The 25,180-nt window shown below is 43.3% G+C and overlaps 1 protein-coding gene across 3 annotated transcripts in view; it reads right to left on the bottom strand.

Moving 5' to 3' along the window:
* Window positions 1-25,180, bottom strand: part of ATP8B4 (ATPase phospholipid transporting 8B4 (putative)) — a 249,725-nt gene that overhangs the window by 187,075 nt on the left and 37,470 nt on the right. For all 3 annotated transcript variants that reach the window (XM_040969053.1, XM_040969054.1, XM_040969052.1), the window contains exon 2: window positions 17,313-17,379. In XM_040969053.1, the coding sequence (XP_040824987.1) occupies window positions 17,313-17,340 (28 nt within the window). In that variant the 5' untranslated portion in view covers window positions 17,341-17,379. The remainder of the gene's footprint in view (window positions 1-17,312; window positions 17,380-25,180) is intronic.

Here is a 25,180-nt window from a genome sequence, read left to right on the forward strand (position 1 = left end):
TATTACTCATCTTTAAAACAGGTATGCCCACTAGAAATGTATCTCTTTGGAGTTTTTGTCATGTGTAATCTAAAAATTGGAATATTGGGGTCACTTTATAGCATAGCAAATGAAGCCAGTACCTGCAATACTGGCATCCCATAGAAACAGTAATTTGAGTCTTGACTGACTCACTTCCAACCCAGCTCCATGCTAATGTGTTTGGGAAAGCAATGGGAAATGGCCCAAGTGCTTGGGTGCCTACACCCATATGGGAAACCCAGCTGAAGTCCCTGGCTACTATTTGACCCAGCCCCAACTGTTGTAGGCATTTGGGGAGTGAACCAGCAAATGGAAGATTCTCTAACAGTGCCTTTAAATAAATAACAAATACTTTCAAAAAGTTTGAATATTAACTACAATTACTCCAACTTTTTAAACACAAAAATGTAACACCTGACTCAAGCCTTTTCATGGTTTCCAGCCTTAGCCACAAGCTCAGAAAGCCAGGGGGTACAAACCAATTCCCTACAGCTACCAACGCAATATTAACAGGGTGCTAATTCCAGATGCAGATTCCAATCCATTCCAAGCAGCCAGACTTTATGTTGACTACCAAACTCAGTTGTATGCCACACAAAGAATACTGAAAAAGCCAAGTGCATCAAAAATCCTAAAAGTGAGATGCATTCATCAAACATGTATGCAGAAGTCTAGGCCTGGGTCAGGCACAGTAGTCTAGTGGCTAAAAATCCTCACCTCGCATGCGTCGGGATCTCATATGGGTGCTGGTTCTAACCCCGGCAGCCCATTTGCCACACAGCTCCCTGTTGTGGCATGGGAAAGCAGCCAAATATGGCCCAAAGCCTTGGGACCCAATGCTTGTGTGGGAGACCAGGAAAATGGTCCTGCCTTCAGATTGGCTCAGCTCCGGCCGTTTTGGCTATTTGTGAAGTGAATCAGCAGATGGAAGATCTTCCTCTAAGAAAATAAAAACTATGTCCAACCTCTGGAATAAAGTCATATATTGCAAAGTCAAAAATGAAAACACAGCTTGCCTTATCATGTGGAATGCCTATTGTAGGGTAAGATTGTGGAAATCTAGAAACTGTGAACCATGCCAAATGTCAAAACAAATTGCAGGTTTCTAACAAAAAAAAAAGCAGAAAATTTAAAAGATTACTAACAAGAAAGAGTTCATGAGTCACCATGGAAAAGGTCTTTAGATATCTGATCATCATTGATGTAGACAGGAGGATAGTCTGAAGTCAAAACACAAGGTGAGCTTTACACAGGAATAAAATCCCAGTCAATACATGGTTGAATTTTCCTGCCAAAACAGAAGCCATTTTCTAAATTTAAGGAAAAATATTCAGGCAGCAACAAAGAAATACACAGCCAAGATGGAAGTAAAGCTGTATAAATGAACTCTGAAAATACTAGTTTTCCTGGGTTTTATCATTCTATACAACCTAAAACTCAGGTAACAGAATCATTACCTCAAAGGCAGCAGCCGTTGGAAATACAGAAAAGCAGGAAATTCGCAACAGAGACCACAGTTTACAGATCATCTTAGAAGAAGGCAACAGAAGCCACAGCAGGGGTTCTCGGTGGGGCAAAGAGCTGAGAGAGAGAGAAACGACTGAACCTGGGGGGAGCTCACCACTCAGACCTAGTGAAACACACCACAGTATTAGAGCCAAGAGGAAGAACTCAAGCAAAGAGCATTTGAGAATAAAGCAGCCACAGCACCCTAATGCCACAGGGAGACGGGAAAGGATGCTGTTGAGCAACAGACCCAACGGCTCCTCTTTGTGGCAGGTGGGTGCTTACAAGAGCCTAAGCTAGTCCATAACCTCAGTAACAAAATGCCACCACGCTATAGGTCTAAACAATTCCACATTTCAGCAAGAGCCATGCAGAAATAAGCAGAGTGCTTAAGAACCAGAAAACATCTCTCTTCTGCGCTTTCTTCTTGCAACTCTGCACAATTGATGATCAATCTATAAATATGTATCTTCCAAAACTCCTTAGAAAACAAAAGATAATTTTAGGAGGCTGGCATTGCGTCATAGCAAGAATAAGCTGTCACCTGCAATGCTGACAACTGCATCCCAACTGGAGGCCAATTGGAGTCCCACCCATTTCACTTCTGATCCAGTTCCATTTGAATGTGCTTGAGAAACCAGCAGAGGTTGGCTCAAGTCCTTGGGCCACTGTACCTACCTGGCGGTGCCCAGAAGCAGCTCCTAGCTCCTGGCTATGGACCAGCGTACAAGCACACTTTCATCAATTTGAAGAGTGACTCAACAAATTGGCATATTCTCTAATAGATTTTTTAGAAGCTTACTTGGGTGCAAAATTTTAAATCCATGCATATCAAAATGTCTTTAAAAGGTTTGTGGGTGGGTCTCAGCACGGGGCATCTCATGCCTGGATCCCAGACGACAGCCACCATGTGCATGTGGTGAGCTGTCCCCGGGCACTCAGTGCACCATTTGGTGCCAGGCTCCGCCTGCTGGCCGCCCAGCCGAGGAGCTCTAGGGTTTTGGTTCTTTGAGTCGCTGCTTAGTTAGCTCCAGGTTGAACCCAATGTGCTTCTAGGACGTGAAGCATTCATTAAGATTCCCTTTGGCAGTAACTCTTCCTTTGTAAAACTTGTAATCACTGAACAATGCTGACCACCAAATACCAGTCCATGCAAAAGCTATGGCTTGGGGCTTGTCCTACAGAATATCATGTTACCTGACATGATGATGGATCAGAAGAAGGGTCACGTTTAGCAATCCATTACATTAACTAGCACTCAAGAACCATAACCGGGGTAAATTCTGTAAGGGATGTGTGGGCCACAATTCTGTGAAAATTCTAGCCCCACTGGTTATCTCAAAAGATGGGGAGCCCGGCGCAGTGTCGCAAGTGGTTAAGGTCCTTGCCTTGCATGCCTGGGATCCCATATGGGCACCGGTTCTAATTCCAGCAGCCCCGCTTCCCTTCCAGCTCCCTGCCTGTGGCCTGGGAAGGCAGTCAAGGATGGCCCAAAGCCTTGGGACCCTGCACCCACGTGGGAGACCCGGAAGAGGCTCCTGGCTTTGGATTGGCATAGCATCGGCCGTTGCGCTCACTTGGGGAGTGAATGATCGGACGGAAGATCCTCCTCTCTGTCTCTCCTCTCTGTATATCTGCCTTTCCAATAAAAAAATAAATCTTAAAAAAATAAATAAAAATAAGAGTTGGGGTGATGATGGACTAAGCTAGATGTGACCAAGGAGCCTGCCATGAATCACAGGTAAAGGAACCCCCAACAGCCTGGACTGGTCAGGGCAGCAGCACCTGAATGTGCATTCTGATTAGGGTGTGGGGTGGGCTGGGCTGCAACGTTCACCAGCTAATACAAGGCGAAATGGCAGGCCAGACTGCACCGGGCACTGGCCTAAACCCAATGGCATGTATGAGAACTGGGTCTGGGAGTGGATTAAGTGAAGGAACTTGGGAAACTCCCTTGGCAAGTCATAGTTCCTGCTGGTGAACATGTGGTCCAGACCTGGGGGTCAGACAAGCTGGGAAAAGTAGCTCCAACAGCTGGCTAATGTGACAATTGGTAATGGAACAGGGTAGATCAGGCAGGACTGAGCAAACCTTAGCCCACAAGCAAAACTAGAGACCAGGATGGAGCACAGGCCATGCCTAGCTAGGCTCTTGCACCTACTGGTCTGCATCAGCCAGGAACGCTAAGCCACAGTGTCTAAGGCAGAGGTCAGGACAGGTGAGGGGCTGTGCCAAGCTGAGTCAGAGCAACCACTGGCATGCATGTGATCTATGGCTGGGAACAGGCTCGGTTGGGGAGCTAAGGGGACAACCCTAGCTGGGTTGAGGTTCCCACCAAGAGGTGTGTGACCTGGAATGGGGGCTGCTTTCTGATCTGGAAATGGTTGTAGTCTCCCTTGGCACAAGTGTGGACTGGGATTGGATGCACCGAACTGGGCCAGACCCCAATACCCTCTGGTGTCCTGGAGGACCATGATAGATGTGCGATGGACTAGGCAAGGTCTCAACCCCCTACTGAGCCATGTGTGAGCCATATGTGGGTATGGACAAATCATGGCTGGGCTGAAACATCCAACAGCAAGGACCAGTTTGGGTTGAAGGCCAGTCAGGAAAAGCCACTGTTCCTGCTAGGACAGGAGGTGGACTGATTAGGGCTGGCTCATGGACCCAGTGGTAAGCATGAAACCTGGCATTGGGAGAGGTTCTGATGGAGGAGCCTGGGCAACTCCTCTGGCAGGACACAGACCCGGCAGGTAAGCACAAAAAATGTAACAGGATATGGAACTGTGTCACATAATACAATGTTATTAACAATTAAAAAATAAAAACATATTTAAAAAAGCATAACAGGAAACAGCCCAGAACAGGCCATGGAAAGTTTCCCACTGGCATACAATTGGCAGGGGTCAGGGGAAGACCAGGCTCTGTCCTGAATCTGTCCACATCATCCACTGGCAAATCCAAGCACCAGAACAGTGTGGATCGAGCCAGGGTCACTAGCAACAAAGATTAGTGCACAATACAGAATGCCAAGGTGAGGTTGCTTGTACCGAAGAGAACGCAGTGCCCAACCAGCAAGCATGAGAACAAGGAAGGGAGGGGGCAGAGCCAGCAGAGGAATAAGGGAGGGTTCCTTTGCTGGACAGCTACTCCTGCTGGAGAACGTAGGCTGGGATGGGGGCAGACCAGACTAGGCAGGGCTACAACACCTGTACGCCTCATGTGGACTGGATCAGGGAAAAGCCAGGCTGGGATGATTATTCCTACTAGCACAAACAAAATTTGAGTGGGTGAGGGTTGTTTGGGCTTAGCCACAGCATCAGCTCAAAGAAGCTGGCACTGGGGGCTAGTTCTGTCAAGTCAAACCACAGAACTATCTGGAGAGTGCATAATCTGGGAGTGGGAGAGGCCTGGGAGGGAAATAGTGGGCTCCTCCCTCTTGGGTTACCACTTCCACAGGAGGGCACAAAAACTACGACAGGGGCTGGGGTGGAATGGGGTGTGGGACAGACTGGATTACTGCTACACTTACTGGCAAACCAGGGTAGGGGGCGGGCCTGGTGGGGGTTATTGCGGGTCGCTCCATCTAGGCTGCAGCTCCCACTGGTTTATGTGAGGGCCAAGTATGTGCTGGGCAGAACCAGGCTGGACTGCAACACCCATTGATTTCAGTGGAAGTCGGGAGTGAAAACAGAACCAACCCAGCAATTGCAACCACCAGTTGATTGAGGTGATGGACTGTGCCGGGCCCTGTACTTGCTAGCACATACAAGAATCTGGTTTTAGAACACCTCAGACAAAGTTTCTCTGAAGATCTCCCCAATCGAAATGCTGGACTCAGAACCCTAGCCAAGAAGAGAGAGAAGACAGAACAGGTCAACCAACCATCTCAGCTATATCTTGGCAGCGAAATACGGGGCAAACAGAGACTCTATGATGGACTATGTCAATCAGTGGATTCTTCAAAGACCTCATAGTGCTTGGAGTGGCAAGATTGGCAGCGATTCATAACTGTTGAAATATTAAAACCACTTGAGCAAGAACCTCAGAGCATGCCCTACATCCAGGACCTGGGGAGGGTGGGAAATTGGATGGGCCTTCTCCCTTAATACCCCCCTTTAAACATGAAGGTAATAATATGGAAAACATACTAGTATTATCCACTTTCCTGTAGCCCTTGAACCTTCTTACCCTAATTAACTATGTAAAGATTGTTAAAATATAATTTTTAAAAATATATTAAAGAAAAAGTTTTGTGAAAAATATTGTGGAAGGATTTTGCCAAGTCCAAGTTTATTTTGCACTAAAATAAGCATACCTTTCAATCCGATCTTCTAAGATTTTATTTTTACTTGAAAGGCAGAGTTACACATAGAGGAATCTACCATCTGCTGTTTGACTTCTCAAATGGTGCTCTTGGTTTTTGTGACTGGCAGAAAAAGGTCTGCTCATGTTTTCTAAAAATTGTTCATTCAGTCTAACAAATAGGGCTGTGACTTGCAGTCAGTACACCCCTAAGACTTCAACACAACAGCATCTTTATCACAGCCATTTTTTCAACATTTCTTTTTATTTGAAAGGCAGAGATCAAGAGAGAGAGCCTACTATGTCAGGTTACTAGTTTCATTAATCCCATTTTTCTATGAACTTCCAGAAGTATTCTTGCATGACATGTTCTCCATGAGAAAGACTCTTGTTCCCAATGTGACTTAAACATAGGATAAAAATTCAGAGCATTCCTAGTACAAACCATTTCCATACTGTTGTCTCCCAACTAGAAAGGCTCATAAATCTGAGACTCAAAGCTCATGTCCTGTGATCTTCATGACAAGCAGCAAGGATTCAATGTGTCTGGAATAACTCCCACTACCAGGGACAGTAACATGGAGGGAATAACAATTTCCTCCTCACCTCTAGTGTAACCAGAAAAATTCCCCAAACTCTTCCTTCCATACACCAGAAAGTTATTAAAATGCCCAAGAGAAGAGCCAGTGCAGTGGCATAACAAGCTAATCCTCCACCTGTCAACACTAGCTTCCCATATATAACCAGTTCATGTCCCAGCTGTTCCACTTCCCATTCAACTCTTGATAATGGCCTGGGAAAGCAGCAGAGTATGGCTCAAGTCCTTAGAACCCCTGCACCCATGTGGGATACCTGGAAGAAGCTCCTGGCTCCTGGTTTCAGAGAAGCCCAGCTCTAACAGTTGCAGGCATTTAGGGAGTGGACCAATGGATGGAAAATCTGTCTCTCCCTCTCTCTCTGTAATATGCCTTTCCAAGTAAAATGGGTAAATCTTTATAAAGAAAAAAAGAGGGGTCAATAAGAACTCATTAATAAAACCCCCACGTTACAAGAGCTTTTGTGAATCCAGTGGTATCTTAATTATGTCATTGACTAGCAAGTACATTTTGGTATTTCATTACATGGACTTACACAGATCAACTAAAAAATGAATGAAATGAAAAAAATAATATCCAATTTTGCAGATTACTACCATAGGCAAATTCAATTAAAAGATGAATTATTTCATGATATAATTGTAATACTGCTTGAAAAAACAAGTTTTGAATTTCTTGTTGTTGGATTTATTTAGTATTGTTGGAGAAATAGTGCTTTTTATTGAGTTTTTATTTTTATCAACAGAAAGAACATACACTCTGACCCACATGCATAAACTTTCTATGCTTTGATGTGCTACCTACAAGGATAGGTTTCATATGTTATTCATGGTTCTTTTTACCAACCTTCTATCACAGATTGCCTACTAGATAGTATATACATATACTAAAGAAGATGGCATGGAAATAATTCAACAATACAGAAAACCAAAACTATGGGCTTTGGTTGCTCCCTTGCAGACCAAGCACCAGAAAATCTGAAACTTCTCTAGTGCTCAGGCATCATGATCCCTGGGTGTTCTCTTTGTTAGACAGACATGATAATACAACATTTCCTTTCAGCAAAGTCACTACACATGCCTAACAAAAATCTGTAAGAACCCCAAACACAGCAATTGGCCACCGTTGTTTACTCAGCAGTGGCAAGCCTCCAGAGACTCACCATGAATAAACAGCCTTCAAGAGGGTATGGCAGAGGCTCCCAGGGCTTCCAGAAAGATCTCTCAAACATCAAATCCCCATTCATACTTCAGTAAATAGAAAACCCATCTGTATATGCATCGGCCATAAAACTGGATAAAATCAGTTTTGTAAAATGCAAGATTTCAGGGAAGATCAAGAAATCAATAAACTGTACCATTTATTAATTCAGCATTGATTCACAGATACGTAGTGCTTTTATAAAGTACTTGATACAGATTCTTGCATTTTATGCCCATTACCACTGCAACAGGATGCTAGGTATCACTCCCATTTTACCAGTGAGGCTCTGGGAGTGTAGGGTACCATCAGCTGGTAAGAGGAGGAGCCAGGCTCCAACTTAATGCACACATTACTTCTATCACACCACAACAATGTCCACATAGGAAAACTGCAGCAAAACTAACAGGGCCTTGTACACTCACCACACTGTTTTGGTCAAATCCAATAAACTCTTTACACTATTTGATCTACAGGAATCATGTTATTTCACAACTATCAAGAATCAGAACTGAAGACTTCAGTCCCACAAAAAGAATTATTGGCAACACATAATTCTGTATTTTAAACTTACATAGCGTTAAAAACTTAAAAGTACAACTATTCCTACCAGCATCTTCGGCTACTTGTGGCCTCACCGAAACACAAATTTTACTGGCTCGCTCTCTCTACACACAGACCTGCTCCCTGGTAGGCTGCTGGCTCCTGGATGCATTTAATTCAGAGTAAACTGTTTTCAAACAGCATAAGCAAAGAAGGTAAAAAGTCTTAATAGCTCCTTCAATAGATTGTGAAATAAAGCTAAAACACTTTAATCAATCAGGAGAAAAAAAAATAGTATCCAGCCTGGATTATACTTTTGCCATCCTAACAGTCATAAAAAAAAACTATTTTTATTATTCTTATTGAGGAAGGAGGCACCTACAACTCACAGTTGGCATAATGCAAGTTTGACCCTTCCCACCCCATAAACATGTGAAGGGCTTCCTGTGTGAAATAATGTCTTCAGGTTCCACAACCCCCACATTGCTAAGTCAAAAACAACTTTAGCTTGTTTCCAAAAAAGCCCTGAACAGTTCCTTTTGCTTCCCATTTTAACAAGCTATTCCAATATGCATTAGCTATTTTGACCTGAACAATGCTCTCTCCATGATCATCTTGTGAAAAAACACAAGACTACACTGAAAAATGTGTCTTGGGGCCTTCACACAAGCTACACAGAAAGGGTGAATTGCAAGGAATGAGCAAAATAAAATACAGTTATTACGGTATTAAATAATGGAGTCAGCTGGCTAGACTTTTTCACATCTTGAATGTGAGACTGATGCAAATATGGAGACAATAAAGTCAATCTGGGAGAAAAGCATTCTTTTCCTACAACATACATGACTAGTCAGTCGTGTTTTCACATCCGTCCTCAGAAAATGCACTAAGCTTCCCTACGGATGTTGGCCTGTATATACAAACAGGTGCACCTTGACTCAACGTTGTAAGAAGAACTTGCCCCTCAAAGTACAGTATTGCCTCAGTATGATTTTCCCCTTTGTTATCTCCAGGCTGACTAAACCATCCCTAGTCTGTGCTCCTCTGGTAAGCACACCACTTGTTTTGGCTACCAATGATACTATAAACTTAAGAAATGCTGTCAGGGACGTATATTTTAATGATGCTATTAAAGAGCTGAAGTCAAAAACTGTTGACTACCTATCATTTCATAAGGAGCTCAAAAATGTCAAGTATTCAAATGAACATTGTAACTTTAAAAAACTCTGATCCATCACCAGAACTACATGAATTGGGTGACCTCAAGATGCATCTCTCTCAATCACGAGAATGTAAAGTGATGTTAGTGTCCCTGCATCAAGTCATGTGGCCCCTGTTGCAAACCCTAGAAGGAACTGACCTCAGCTTTCTCAGCAGTTAATGCCAACAAGCAGACAGACACAGCTAAGTAACAAAAAATTACCCTCCTTACATAGCAATGATTCGTCACCTACATGAGAAAATTCTGTATGAGGAAGAGCAACAAGTTGTGCCACTCACCAAAAATATGCCTATTAGCTAATTACCTGTCCGTTTGTGGGGTTCTGTTTGTTTACTTTTCAAACAATTTTTATTTTTACTTGAAAGTGAGATTAACAACAAGGAGAGATAGAAACATTTTCCATCTGCTGGACTACCCAATGGGAAGAAACGAACAAATCCAAATCCAGAAACCAGGATTTTCGTTTGCATTCTTCCACGTAAGAGCAGGGATTCAAGACATGGACTTCATCCAGGCCTCCCTCATATTGTCCAGGGTCTCAAACTCTGGGCCAGCTTTTGGTGCTTTTCTGGGCAGGGAGCTGGTTTGGACATGAAACACTGGGACTCAAACAGGGTCCCCCATCCAATGCTTAAGCTTCACGTGGCAGCTTAAGCAGGCATGTCACTGCACTGTGTCCATTAAATAATTTTTTATTTTATTTATTTTATTGGAAAGGCATATATACAAAAAGTAGAAATACAAAGATCTTCTGTATATTGGTTCACACCCCATTGGCTTCAACGGCCAGAACTAAGCCAATCTGAAGCCAGGAGCTGCTTCTGGGTCTCCCCTGGGGGTGCAGAAACGGAAGTTTCAACCATCCTCTTACCATATTCCAAGCTATAAGCAGGGACCTGAGTGTTAGTGGAGCTGCCACAATACGAAGAGCCAGCCATTTGGGAACCCAACACATGCAAGATGGGATTTAGGTACTAGGCTATGGCAGTGGGCACAAATAATTGTTTTTAAAGGTATATTTTGTTTTCTATGTGAAAGGCAGATTTATAACAAATCAGAGACAGAACAGATCATCTTTTTAATGGTCCTCTCCTTAATTAGTTGCAACATTCCTCTCTTACAGAGCCTAGGGAGTCACACCCAGCACTGTGCTGTGGCTGAGAAGCCAGACCCCAAGACTAGCCAGGCTCAGAGAGGAGTCCCCAGGAATCTATGCTTTATTTCCTGAAGACTCATTGATTTATTGAAAAGTCAGAGAGACTATGAGCCCTTTCATCTCATCCACAGGTTCACCCTTAAATATATTTAATATTTTGTATCTTAAAATTTATTAAATATTAATAAAATACCTAATTAATGTATATTAATAAAAACATCTTAAATATTTGGGGAGGGACCATCCTCAGCACCTCCGTTGCAAACCACAGGATGTTCTGTCCTAGACCATGCTCGTGGTTTGTGGCCATTGCCCCTCAGTCACCCTGCCCATGTAACAGCATTAGCAGCTGACACACAGAATCAGGAGGGGACCCGTGCATGGTGCCTCAGGGGATAGAGTCAAAGATAAAGCCACACCTGGGCCCTCCTTGAGGGCAGATGTGGGATACAGATGTTCCCAAGGTGTGAGTGACCTTTTCTAAGCTCCTCCTGCTTGCAGGCCTGGGCTGTGAGCCTGGACTCAACAGAGCCCCAGAGAGGAGAGATCCTGCCATGTCCCAGCTCTGGCCATGGTGCTGCTCTCTGCCCACTGCTCCCTACTACACTTGGCCATACAAATTATCCTGTGAGTTTCAGCACAATCACCCTCCTCCAGGCAGCTCTCCAGGGCCCACATGTGTCTGAGTACACCCAGGGCAAAAACCACCTCCCCTCACAGTGCCACAGTGCCATGCCTTCTGATCTCAGTTCACTCAAATTGTCTGTACATGCTAGAGCTGCTTCAGGGCCTCCTCCTAAGTATTCTGGGAATGAAATTGACTGTGGGGAGGGACCCAGAGCCTTCCTGCTCACTGCCATGTCCCTACAGCACCCACCACAGGGTGCCAGCATTGTGGGGTCAGCAGGACATCCACTGATTGGCCTCTGACATCTGACAGCTTGGGCTCTGAAAGCTCACAGCCATGTTAGATGTCATTGTGACTCAAGTGTCTGATAAAGACAAAGAACGACATGCCCATGGGTGTGAGGCATTCCAGAATATTCCTATGTGACCCAGGCAAATGAAGCTAGCATAGTGAAAAAGGGAGCCAAGATATAGCCTATAACATGGTGTCCATATTAAAACTAGTTTGAGCGCCGGCTGCTTCACTTCTCCCAAACCCAGGCCCGATTGCCACAGCATGAAAGGCCCCCAAGGTTTCCCATTCCTGTTCAACTTATGCTGACCAGCGAAAACCAGTAAAAGCCATGGCAGCGGTGCCAGCCGCTCTCCCTGTTCTGGGTGAACTCGTCCTCTTTCCTATGCGTTCCTAGAACAACATTGGGGCGCACTATTATCTGCTGTCCTGTGATGGAAACAGGCACAGGGAGGTTGGGTAGCTTTGCTGAGAGATCACCACCAGCTCACTCAGTGCTCCAGGTCCCATGGAAAGTATTTTCTGTTCCTCCTTCTTAGCATTCCTTCCTTCCCATTGCTCTGTGTTTATCCTCATTTGCAGATGAACACACTGGGGTGTTTCCTTGTGACAGTGAACAGCAGCCCTAGCAGCAGCAGGTGGGACCCAGGTCTGTAGTCCTTGCTGATTGAAGAGTGTGGGGAAGAAGCAGAGGGAGAATTGGTGGCATCCAGGGAAAGGAGGCTGGGGACCAGTGTGGTGGCTCAACAGGCACCTTCTCCTGCAAAAGCCCCAGCATTCCATATGGTCTGGTCATATCCAACCTCCTTCATTTCCCATTCAGCTCCCTGCTTACAGCTTAGGAAAGCATTACCTGCCCATTTGTACAAAATCACTATATACTATTTGTGCACAACTGTTTAATCCAAAATGACTTAGGAGAAACTAATTGAGTCACTATAAAATATTCTGTAAATCAGTTTGACTGGACCTTTCCAAAATTCAGTGTAATGACAAACCATCCTAAAATAAAAAGAAAACCAAGGGATTCTTCAAACTCAGTGTATGAACACAGACTTGATACTATACCCAAAAAAAAAAAAAAATCAGAAATATTTGTGAGATGAGATATTTATGGAAAAAATGTAAAAACTAAAAAATGGAATGTTAATCATTTATCAGTGTGACATATTTTTGGTATATTGGTGTTATGCTTATACAGAAGAATGGTTTTTTCATAGATGCATCTCTGACTTAGGGGTAAGTACCATGGTGTCTACCACTTTCAGAGGATTCAACAAAATATACTCGTATACACACATGTGCATGTTTCTATGGAGCATGGATACAGAGAAAAAGCCAATGTGACAATGGTAGCCATCATAGAATTAAGGCGAAGGACATGTATATTACAGTGTTAAGAGATTTCTAAATAATGCACAACAGCATCCTAGTTGGGGTTATACATTTAGAGGAATGGACACAAATGCACAGACGTAGGCCATTGTCTTTGGAGCCCTCTAACGTTGCATAGCACAGCAGCCTCAAATCAATTGTTTCTTGCTCTTATTTATGAAAACTGCCTGCTCAACAAAGCATGGCAGATTAAGCCATAACCTTTAATGTGCACATTCCCTACGAGCACCACCTTGAGTCCTAGCTGCCCCACTCTGTTCCAGTTGCTGCTAATGCACCTGGGAAAGCAGCACACAGGTTTCCAAGTGCTTGAGCCCTGCCACTCACATGGGAGACCTGGAAGAAATTCCTGGTTTCTCCTCTAGCTTAGCCAAGCTCTGACCATGTGGCCATCTGGAAATTGAGCAAGCTAATAGAAGGTTTTTCTCTCTCTCCTTTTCAAATAATCTTTAAATACATATTCAAATGTCAGATTAAATATGTATTTAAAATATTAAATATCAAATATGTTAACATTAAATAAAATCAAATGTTAAACTAAATTTTAAATGTTTAAATTTAAATTTTTTTAAAAGATTTATTTTATTTTTATTGGAAAGGCAGATATACAGAGAGGAGAGACAGAGAGGAGAGACAGAGAGGAAGATCTTCCATCCGATGATTCACTCCCCAGGTAGCCGCAATGGCTGGAGCTGAGCCATTCCGAAGTCAGGAGCCTCTTCCGGGTCTCCCACATAGGTGCAGGGTCCCAAGGCTTTGGGCTGTCCTCGACTGCTTTCCCAGGCCACAGGCAGGGAGCTGGAAGGGAAGTGGGGCTGCCAGGATTAGAACCGGAACCCATATGGAATCCCGGGCGTGCAAGGCGAGGACCTTAACCACTGTGCCATCACGCTGGCACTGTTAAATATATATATGTTTATATATGTATATATTTATATACAGGGCCTAGCATGATTGGCTAAATCCTCATCTTGCAAGTACCAGGATCCCATATGGGTGCTAGTTTGTGTCCCAGCTGCTCCACTTCCCATCCAGCTCCCTGCTTGTGGCCTGGGAAAGTAGTAGGGGATGGCCCAAAGCCTCAGAACCCTACATGGCAGATCTGGAAGAAGCTCCTGGTTCCTGCCTTCAGATTGGTTCAGCTTTGGCTGTTACAGCTATTTGGGGAATGAACCAGCAATGGGATATCTTCCTGTCTCGTCTCTTTGTAAATCTGACTTTCCAATAAAAAATTTTTAAGTCTACATATATACATATATGATATGTTTGTACATATCATCTACTTGTAAGAGAGACCTGGATCTTGGATTGTGTTCAGGAGCAGGCATTTGGCCCAGTGGTTAAGATGTCAACTAACTAATGTCCATGTTGTAGTACTTGAATTCAATACGTACCTCCACTCCTGACTCCAGCTCCCTGCCAATACACACCCTGGAGTTCCTGTCACCCACAAGGGAGGTGTGCACTGGGTTCCTGCTCACCCTTGATTCCCTGACTATCCTGTGCATTTGGGAAGTGAACCAGCAGGTGGGATCTGTCTTGTTCTTTCTCTGTCCCACAAATATTTAAAAGTTAGAACATTAGATCCTATCATAAACTTTTCTATGTTAAAGCTAGTTAATCATGTGTTTATACTATTCAGATTATACCAATATGGTATGATATAAATAAACTTTACTTTAAAGGCGGTGGGGGGGGGAGGGGGCGCAATGTGATAGCATAGCAGTCTAATACTCAACCTGCAGTGCCAGCATCGTACGCAATCACCAGTTTGTGTTCTGGCCCTTCCGCTTCCAATCCAGTTGTCTGTCAGTGACCTGTGAAAGTAGCAGAGGCTTGGGCCTTGGCCTCTACATCCAAGTGGAAGACCAAGAATAAGCTCTTGGCTCCTGGCTGCAGATCACCTCAAGCCTTTGTGGCAGATGAAGACCTCTCTGTCTCACCTTCTCTCTGTAAAATCTACCTTTCAAATTAAAATAAATAAATCTTCAAAAAAAAAAAAGAGGGTGGGCTTTCTAACATAGCAGGTTTAAACCTCTGCTCAAGACACCAGCATCTCACATCAGTAGAGTTCAAGTCCCAGTTACCTGTTTCTGATCTAGCTCCCTACTAATACACTTGGGAAGGAGCAGATGTTGTATCAGGTACTTCACTTCCCATCATCCATGTGGAAAGTTAAGACTGAGTTCCTGGCTAAGTCAGGCTGCTGCAATCATTTGGAGATTTAGGGAATGAATTGGCAAGCAAAGACACTGTCTATGTATGTGTGTGAGATTGCTTGTGTCATTCAAGTAAATAAATCAATTAAAAAAACTAAATGACGACAATAATTCATCAGATTGGTGTCAGAATTATGAAAGTATTCCTCCAGAGGGCCAAAATAATCCCTGTATGTGGGAACTACAGCGAGACTGTGTTTAGTCTATGAGGCTGAACACTGCAACAAATGCCTTATGCACTACACCATGAAATAATTGTCTATGGAGGAAGTTAACCATCTGCCATAGATGTTATTATGTTAGACAAAGTAATTTAGCCTTTAGTCTCTAAAGAGTCTGTACTCAAAAATAAGTGACAGTAATATGTTAGCTTTTCCTGCAGTGGATATGTACCTAAGTTATATTCTGTCACTACCTAGAGGTAAAAAGAGGAGGCCAATTGTCCCTAGTCAAGATGTCATATTAAAGAACTAGAACATCAATCCTAACTTAGTAGACCTATTATCCCACCACAAAAACAACACGCTTCCTGCTCTCATGAATGATATTATTTCTGACTACATGAACTCGGTTTTAAACATTGGTGTATTCACACAATAGAACACAACTTTGAAATAAAAACACTCCGTGAATACCTGTAACCCGATAGTATGTCAAAAAAACAAAACTGATGCTGAAAAGAAGCAAGCCAAAAGGATGCACACTAATTGATACTCATTTCAAAAAGAAGCAAAAACTAGAAATCAGAGTAGTGTGGGAATACAGAAAAGGCAGATAAAAGGGGGCACAAGAAAACTTAGAGCAAAAGAAATGTCCTGTGTGTTGACACTATCAATCACTAGAGGAAAGCATCAGGGACACTCTAAGACATAGGCAAAGACTTCTTGGGGGGAAAAAAACAGAAGCACAGGTAGTCAAAGCAATAAAAGAAATAGACAAATGATATTACATCAAGAGAAGAAACTTCTACACTGCAAAGGAAACTGTTAACCAAGTGAAGAGGCAGCCAACAGACTCGGATAAAATATTGGTAAATAAGAAACTGACAGGGGATTGAAATTTATGGGCTATAAAGAGCTCAATAAACTCAACAACCAGAAAACGATTCAGTTAAGCAACAGGAAAAGAACGTTTCAAAGGATGAAATACAAGTGGCAAATAGACACATGACAAGATGCTCAGGGTAAAGGCCATTAGTGAAATGCGAATAAAAAACACAAGGAGGTTTCACCCCATCCCAGTGAGAAGGGTTATCACCCAAAAAATAAGAAAATAAAGGTTAATGAGGATGTAGGGAAAAGATACCCTAATTCACTGTTGGTGGGAACGCAAACTAGTACAACCATTATGGAAAACAGTACTGAGATTCCTCAGATATTTGAAACTTGGTCTACCATACGACCCAGCCATCCCACTCCTAGGAATCTATGTAAATGAAATGAAATCAGTATTTGAGAGTTATGTGTACCACCAATTTACAATAGCTAAGATCCGGAATCAACCCAGTTGTCCATCAACAGATGGCTAGACAAAGAAAATATGGTACATATATATTATGCAATACTACTCAGCCATCAAATAGAATGAACTCTCGTCTTTTGCAATAAGATGGATAACTGAAAATGATTACACTTAGTCAAATATTCTAGTCCCCCCCCCCAAAAAAAGAGCAAATGTTTTTCCTGTTCTGTGGTCACCAATGCACAGAGTATTAAAAAAGTAACAGGAGTGAGATTGACATTTGAGATCTGATTATTGATTGACTTTGTCTACACTCTTGAGGAATAGCAAGGGATTGTTTCTACTTGCTTTGTGTTGAAACCTTTTCCTAATGCAATGCTAAACTTGTGACTGCAAAGTGAAATCAAAGTATGTCATTATAAAAATCTAAAAAGAAAAATAAGGAAGGAAAGAGGAGAGTACATTGGGAATACAGGCAGGACAGAAGGTGGGCTAGAAAGTGGTTACACTCCTAAATCCGTATTGAGAAGTATATGAAATTTTGTTCACTTTACATAAATAAGTTATTTTTAAAATTTTTTGTTCTTGCTCTTTACACACTTTTGTGTCTTGCTCTTTACACACTTACTAGTGATACAGGTATAATTAATTCTCAGTATTCAGTGAGCAGAACAATTAAGATTCTTGGATTTTTGCATGTAAATTAAATCTCAATTGAAATATTTAAAATTTAACTGGCTTCGAGTCACCTAAAGAACTCACTACTTACCAAGCAATTTCTTTTTACTGCAGAACATTATTGAACAGCTGATCTTCACCAGATCTCAACAACTGACCTATAACAAAACAGAAGTACAACATTAATATTTCAAATATGTTCAGTAACCATACATTTCCATCCTTTCCTCCCAGACAAATCTAGATGGCAAAAAATTACTGACAGTAGGGAACAACAATTTGTTGTGATTCTGACAAGTAATTCTATACAGAAATAACCCTCATACGGTCATAACGTAAATCCCACAGAAGAATTTAGAGGTGCAGCTAACTCAGTGGCTAATGATGCCACTAGGGATATGAGCATCCCATATCCACGTGTCTGGTTTCATTCGTGGCTCCACCCTAGCAGGCAGCAGGGAGTGGCTCAGGTACTGGGTTGCTGCACATTCAAACCAGGTTCCAGACTCCCAGCTTCAGCCTGGCCCAGGCCTGGAAACAATTTGGGAAATCAAAGATTTCAGCAAAGATTTCTTTCTTTCTCTCCCTCTCCTTCATTTTCCCCTCAAAGCAAACTGAAAATATTTACAATGGATAAAGAGGCAAATTATTTCAAACCTTCAGAACCTAATCAGTCACAGAAATATACACAACACCTTTGCAAACACAAACCCAAGTAGGCAGAGGTCCCGAACGCGAGCTATTTCAGTTGGAAAGAGAAACAGCTTGCTTGCTTCCTGCTCCAAGAAGCACTGTGGCAGGATGCCGCAAAGGCTCATGAAGAAGTTGGCCAGTAATACAGAGACCACAAAAGAGGAAGGGTAGTGCTTACAACCTTAAAATCACTAGAAGGGAGGTTGCAGAAAATGTCCATCACTTGGCTTCTTCCTCCACACCTTTTACCAGCTACAACCAAAGCTGCCCAACACCATCCCTCCTGCCCACTCCTCAGGACTGCACTCAGCTTAAGCAGCGATTGCCTTCTTCGGACATGCCTGCTAACCAGGGATTGCTCTCCACCTAACTCGTCTCCCTTGCTGCAGCCCTGGCCACCAACAAACCAGGGCCCACACCAAAGCCAAAGCTATTATTTTCCAACATGTTTGTATGTATTTGAAAAGCAGAGGGACAGAGATAGACAGTCAAGCACACATATACACAGCAAAGAGGGAGAAAGAGAGCGCTTTCATCCACTGATTCGTTCCCCAAGTGGCCACAACAGCAGATGCAGGTCAAAGCCAGCAGCCTGTAACTCTATCCATGTCTCCCAAATGGGTAGCACAAGTCCAAATATTTGATCTATCTTCTGTTTTCCCAGGCACATTATCAGGGAGCTGAATTTGAAGCAGGGCAACCTGGACTTGAACTGGTAGTCTAATAATGGACATGAGCATCAGAAGTGGTGGTTTCACCCACTACACCATAACGCTGGTTCCCAAGATTACTCTCACAAAAGGACAAGGATACCATGTTATCCACATGGTAAAAATCTTTCCAGGAGCCTCCAATTGGCCTTAGAAAAAAAAGACCAACTTCTAACATGACTCCTAGGACCTTCTGTTGCCTTGTTCATGCTTATCATTCTAGCCTGGTTTCTCATCTGACTCAATGCTTTCCTGTCCCTCCTCATGTCTGTCTACACTCCAGAAATCCCCAACATAATTTCTTTCCATCTGGAGGAATTGACATATGCACTTCCCTCTTTCACAAGCTACATAACCTCACCTATTCTCCCTTATCAGATAACTCCTACCCATCTTTCCAATACAAGTTCTGCTAGGGGACTTCTATAACCCACCCCATAAGTCATAATCAAGAAGACCTCCAAAATGCTCCCACAGAACTCTGCACTGCCTACTGTTGACTCCTGTCACTCCAAAATGCATTTTCTATGACACTGGTCCAGTAGGTCAAGCATCTCAGCTGTCTGATCTGTGGTTGAATTTCCAATATCTAATAATGACATCTGTTTGTGGTGGCCCCATCTGGCAAGCCAGGGATGCAGACCTTGTTAGGGCTTGCAGACGCTCCCTGGGGACTAAGTCAGTACAGTCTGTGTTCATGGGCTTGGCGTCCCTGGTGCAGAGAGAAGGAAGAACAAATTTTCTTAGCAAGATGGCCTAAAAAGGTCCTTACAACCTGATGAGGTGCAACAAAAAGACATGGAGGAAAAATACATCTCAAAGGTGGCAGGAGTACTGGCCCAAGGCAGCTTCTCCTTTCTTTCCTATAGGTTTGCTAGGTTGGTTTGCAAGAGGAAACACAATGGATTTGTATGATGGGAAAGTAGCCAAATCTTATTTTAGGTCTTACTCCCAGCAGTAGCTTTTAACATATTAAGTGAACAATCAAATATAAAGCAACATATTTTTTAAATTACTTTTAAGTCATATGACTGTTGTCACTGTTCATTTCTCAAACAACCTTCAAAAATAGCTATTAAACCTTATACTTTGAAATACTGAGGGCTAAAGGTAATAGCTCAGGGACTAAATTCTCACCTTGTACATGCTGGGGTACCATATGGGTGCCAGTTTGTGGCCCAGCTACTCCACTTCCTTTCCAGGTCCCTGCATGGAGGTTGGGAAAGCAATAGAGGATGGCCCAAAGCCTTGGGACCCTGCACCCGCATGGGAGGTTCAAAAGAAGCTCCTCCTGACTTTGGATAGGCTGAATTCTGGCTGTTGCAGCCACTTGGAGAGTCAACCAGCAGATGGAAGATCTTTATCACCTTCCCTGTAAACTTGCCTTTCTATTGAAAAATATATATTACAGGAGGTGGGAGTTAGGCAGGGAATTCCAGTCTGCACAAAATTGTACCTCACAATGCAAAATTCAAAAGAAAAATATATTTAAATATATATATATATCTTAAAGAAATATTGACTAAATCAACTTAATTTTAGCCATTTCCATAGTGTTCATTTTTTCATTTATTCACCAATTTGAAAAAAGCGTCGGGGAAAGAGAAGAAGAAACAGAACTTCCATCTGCTGGTTCACTGCGCATATGGATGTAACAGGGAGGTGTGGACCATGAAGAAGCCAGAATCCAGGAGACAGAAGCAAAGAGACCACCCAGGTCTCCCATATGGATGGCAGGGTCCAAGTACTTGGGTCATAGTCCACTCCTTTCCCATGTACATTACCAGGAACCTAGGATCAGAAGAACAGTAGCCGAGACTCAAATATCACACTAATTTGAAATTCTGGCATTGCAAATGACATTTCAGCACAGCTGTGCTACAACACTGTTCCCAACATGCCTTCTTCACATCATACTTAATCCAGAATGCTCATGGCTGCATGATTCAATAATATTCCTGAAAGATTTCCAGAAGTTATTTTTTAATGCTCTAATTCAAGTTCTTTTATTCTCCAATATGTAAAGTTACAGCAACAACAAAATCAGAGTTGGCATGCTCCCCCCAGTTCAATCTTTTCATTGCAGCAGTGACAAGCCAGGCCTATTTCATGGGGGCGTCACTCCAATGTGGCAGTTTCGGGTTTAACTTTGAGGAAGGAACATTCTCATACATGCATTTCATCCTGTGCGTTCATTCACTCACTTAGTACCCAGCTGACACTTACACCATCTCTGAAGGATCTAAAAATGAAGAGAAGATCATCTTTTGGTGAACTTTTGGACCAGTGAAGGCCTAAGAAAACTGAGTAAGCAGAAGCAATTGATGAGAAAGAAAAAAAAAAAAGTAAAATCAGGCCTGGCATGGTAGCCTAGTGGCTAAATCTTCACTTTGCATGCACCATCATCCCATATGGGCACCAATTCATATCCCAGCTGCTCTACTTCTCTTCCAGCTCCCTGCTTGTGGCCTGGGAAAGCAATCGAGGATGACCCAAAGCCTTAAAACCCTGCACCCATGTGGGAGACCCAGAGAGGCTCCAGGCTTCAAATCAGCTCAGCCCCAGCCACTTCGGCCACTTGGGGAGTGAACCAGTGGATGGGAGGTCAATAAAAATACATAAATCTTTAAGAAGTTGAATCTAGTTCCAGAAGAAGAAAATTACAATTTTGAAATCCACCATTGGTAATTCTGAGATACAATGTTTTTATGAGTAGGTTCTAAAATCAGTCTCAAGTTGAGGAAATGGAAAAAAGAAAAGCTTCCATGTAGGTCTTCCCTTGCCCTTGCATCACCTCATGCAAGCAGGCAGCATGGTAATTTCTTTCTGTAGAAGTATTGTAGTTATGTTATGGGTTTATGGAGGAAGCATGAAAAAGAGAAAAAAGAAGGGTAATAGAAGTAATAACTAAGCCTTTCCACATCTATTCCTTTCAAATGAAAGCAACACTTTTTTAAAAAGTGAAAATTATAACCTGTTTCTACCTTCCAAATTTAAGTTTTTCATTTTGTCATGGGAAATAAGTTTTCCAATGGTAGAAATAGCAAAGTCACGAAATGCCAGTTTGCACAGGGAAAACAAGAAGGGATTTCAGACACCTTGAGACGGTGGCGCTAACCAAGCTCAGGTTGGAAAAGCAGGTTAAGCCTCTGTGTGAGAAGAGCCCTTCCCGACTACGGTGCAGTTCCACCAGGAAGGCTTACAATGCAGTGCAGACCAATGGCCCTGGGTGCCAAGGCAGTTCCTGGTAACGAGGCCTTTCCACCATCAAGTTAACAGCACTAATTCCCCCTGCTCCATTCCACACTCACCAAGCAACCTGGCGATAGCAATTTGCTTTCCCGCACAATCCTGCCTACAGGGAAAAAGCATTGCTCACGCCAAGGTGAACATTGTGGTCCCCATGGCAGCTGTATGCACATTTTAAATTAATAAGTTGTCATGTTTATATTCTCAGTCTCCCAATCTCATATTAATTTGCTGCAGAAAGATCCATCTGCAGGGTGCTATTGACTTAGGGTTCAAAATCTACTGCACAAAAGGTCTACTCTGGACATAGCAACCTGTCCTAAAGACCTTGAGGGAATTGCTGGCTGCTCCAGGGACAGACAGCAGGACGGGATGTGGCGGTGGTCAACTTGTTCTGCGGAGTCAACAGCCTGATCTTGGATTTGTGCTCCTCCTCCTAACTCATTACAGAATCTGGAGTGAATGAACTCTGAAAGCCCCAGAATCACACTGAGCAAGCCATGGGGCCAGGAACAGGCAACAAGGGTTTGTGTGATATCCTGGCTGTCTCAAAGGTGGCCCTGCCAGCCTTCCTTATCAAGACATCCATAAACATTAGGAAGAAAAGATAGTCCATCAGGGTTCTTGGGGCCATCCTGCAGGAGAAGGGAGGAGCCAAGAGTGAATGGGTGATGGAACTCCAAGAGGAAATATGTTTACAGTGGGGAGATGAGAAGTGGGGGGGTCAACAGACAGGGTGGAGTCAGTGGAAAGAGAATGAGGAATGACAGTGATGCTAAGAAATCAGAGCAGATGGTGAGAAAGGGGAAAAGGAAGTGACCAGAAAAGCTGAGTAATATTAGATGTCTGGATCCCTCCCAACTAGCCTAGAGCCCTATACAGAAAAGCTACATGGCCCCTACACGGCCCTCAACATCTTGGATCAAGAGCAGCAGCTCTCCCCTAGGAGAGCCTCTACTTCCTGGGAGCAGCGGGTCCTCTCCAACTCAGTGAGAAGACAGGGCATGGGAAAAAGGATCGACATGACTCCAAAGAGTTCACCCAAAATGTAGCCCTTTGGGGGGCTTCCTGCCTTACTTGCCTTCTGCTCTCCATGCTCAGTTCTGTCCCACAGGCCTTGTTTCCTCCAACTCTGCTATCTGTTACCTTGTGGAGACAAAATACTCTACAGGAGAGATTTTTCAGGGTATGTATGTTCAAGTCCCAGCTCACTCAGCATTTGGGCACAATACTTTCCTATTTCAAGACTCAATCTCCAAATTCCTAGATTGTGGGTAATGATGTCTTCCTCCAAGCTCTCATGTCATGAAGTACACTTGTATGTTCAATTCCATTAAAGCCTTCTGTTCCCTCCTCTGCAGTCTGCCTTTATTTCTCCTACTCAGTCCTTTTTCCTCCTCTAACTCTTATCTCCTTTTCCTATTTCTTACTCAGGCAATTTCTCCCTACTCCAAGTCACCATCTCTATGAAGATCAGTGCAGTCCTGGATGGAAAGATAGGTTACTTGAGATAGTAGCACCAGTCCAAGTAAAGCTTGAACCTTAAGAAGGCCAGCTGATGGGGCCGGTGCAGTGGCTCAACAGGCTAATCCTGCACCTGCAAACACCAGCATTCCTTACGAGCACTGATCCTATTCCCAGCTGATTCAATTCGGATACAGCTCCCTGTTTATGGCTTGAGAAAGCAGTGGAGGATGGCCCAAGTCCTTGGACCCTGAATCTGTGTGGGACACCTGGAATAATCTCCTGGCTCCTGGATTTGGATTGGCTCAGCTCTGGCCATTGCAGCCTTCTAGGAAGTGAACCGGATCTTTCTCTTGCCATCTCTCCTTTCTGTAAAAAAAGAAAAAGGGTCATCTCGCTGAATGGAGCAGGGAAACCTCTGCCTAGGGAGGTGTTAAGGAAAAGGGTTGCTTTGTGCAGAAGGGTAAGGCCTAGGTAATGTATCCATCACCTTTGCTACTAAGGACAGATGCCTGTATCCATTGCACTTCATATCACAGGCATAGAAATGCCACTCTGTATGCATACAAGTGCATACGTCTCAGTGTAAGTGATGGCTCACACAAATTTACAAACAATTCAACAACTACAGCTAAGTGCAATGCCTCAATTAGAAGTTCTATTTCCTGTGTTAGGTCGATCAAGTTGGTGTTACATGAGTTGCTATGTCAACACGCGGTCTGCTGGTGCTCTGTTAGGCATGTGGTGGTAACACTTGGCACACAGTGTTGAAGCTTTACTTCTACCTGCTGTTTATTCCCTGCTCATTCTCCTCCTTGATCTGAGTATCTTTTCCATTCTCTTTTCTCTTTCTCACAGGCTGCTCTGGCTGCCTCTTGTGCAGTTCCCTCGCTTCTCCCCATCTAGTACTTTCTCTCCTGATTTAGTCATGTTCCTTCCCTTTCTCACTTCCCTATTCCTCCACCCTTGTTAAAGTCAGAATACAAGAGTTTGGTCCAACTAATCTCATCACCTCCAGCAAGTTTTTCCTTCTAAGCTCCAGTTTCCTCATCAATAAACATCAGCTGTCAAATAATGTGTAGGATAATCTGAAAGAAAAAAATTCAAAAGGTCCTTTGAATTCACACAGTGCTATTACATGGTTAGTACTCAATTTAAAAATGGTATCATTTTTCCTGACTAAACTTCTTAACTCTGTGCATGTAGAAAACCTATCAAAATCCAGAACCATCTCCTCCCTTCAGGGATGTTCAATCATGGCTACTATGGCCTGGGCCCAAGGGATGCATTCCCTGTCCTTCAGGAGCCCATTGTCTGGGGAAGAGGAGAATAGACACTCAGAAAGAACATTAGAATGGGGAGTGCAGAGGGAGTTGGAGAAATATGATGACAAAGGGAAGGGCATCACCAAGCTTGCTTCAAGGCCCTGCAGAGGGCAACTCCAAATCCCGAACTTGTGAAAGAACACATTTGATCCAGAAATAAGACACACACAGTGCAAAGGAACAGCATATGAGAAAGACCTGAAGGGCAAATTAGAGGAGCAATGACAGTAAAAACAACCAGTCAGACAGGCATGGGAGGGTGTGGAGTGATACAGGATTTGCAAGGGGGTAAACAAGAGCTGAATTCCAAAATTGTCATCTTCCTCGCTGAATCCATCATCACGTCTTTTCACTGCCTACTTCGCTTTGTGTCGAGTATTTCACATGAATTGTTTTAGTTGATCACCCAAGTAGGAGCTATCATGATCCCCACATTCAGAGGAGGTGAGATAGGACATTTTTTGGTAAAGATGCTATAGTTGATCCTACAGATAAAGAGGAGGCCAAGAGAGCAATGA

The sequence above is a fragment of the Ochotona curzoniae genome, unplaced genomic scaffold (genome assembly GCF_017591425.1).
Source record: "Ochotona curzoniae isolate NIBS_2020 unplaced genomic scaffold, NIBS_Ocur_1.0 scaffold_4701, whole genome shotgun sequence".
Classification (NCBI taxonomy): domain Eukaryota; kingdom Metazoa; phylum Chordata; class Mammalia; order Lagomorpha; family Ochotonidae; genus Ochotona; species Ochotona curzoniae.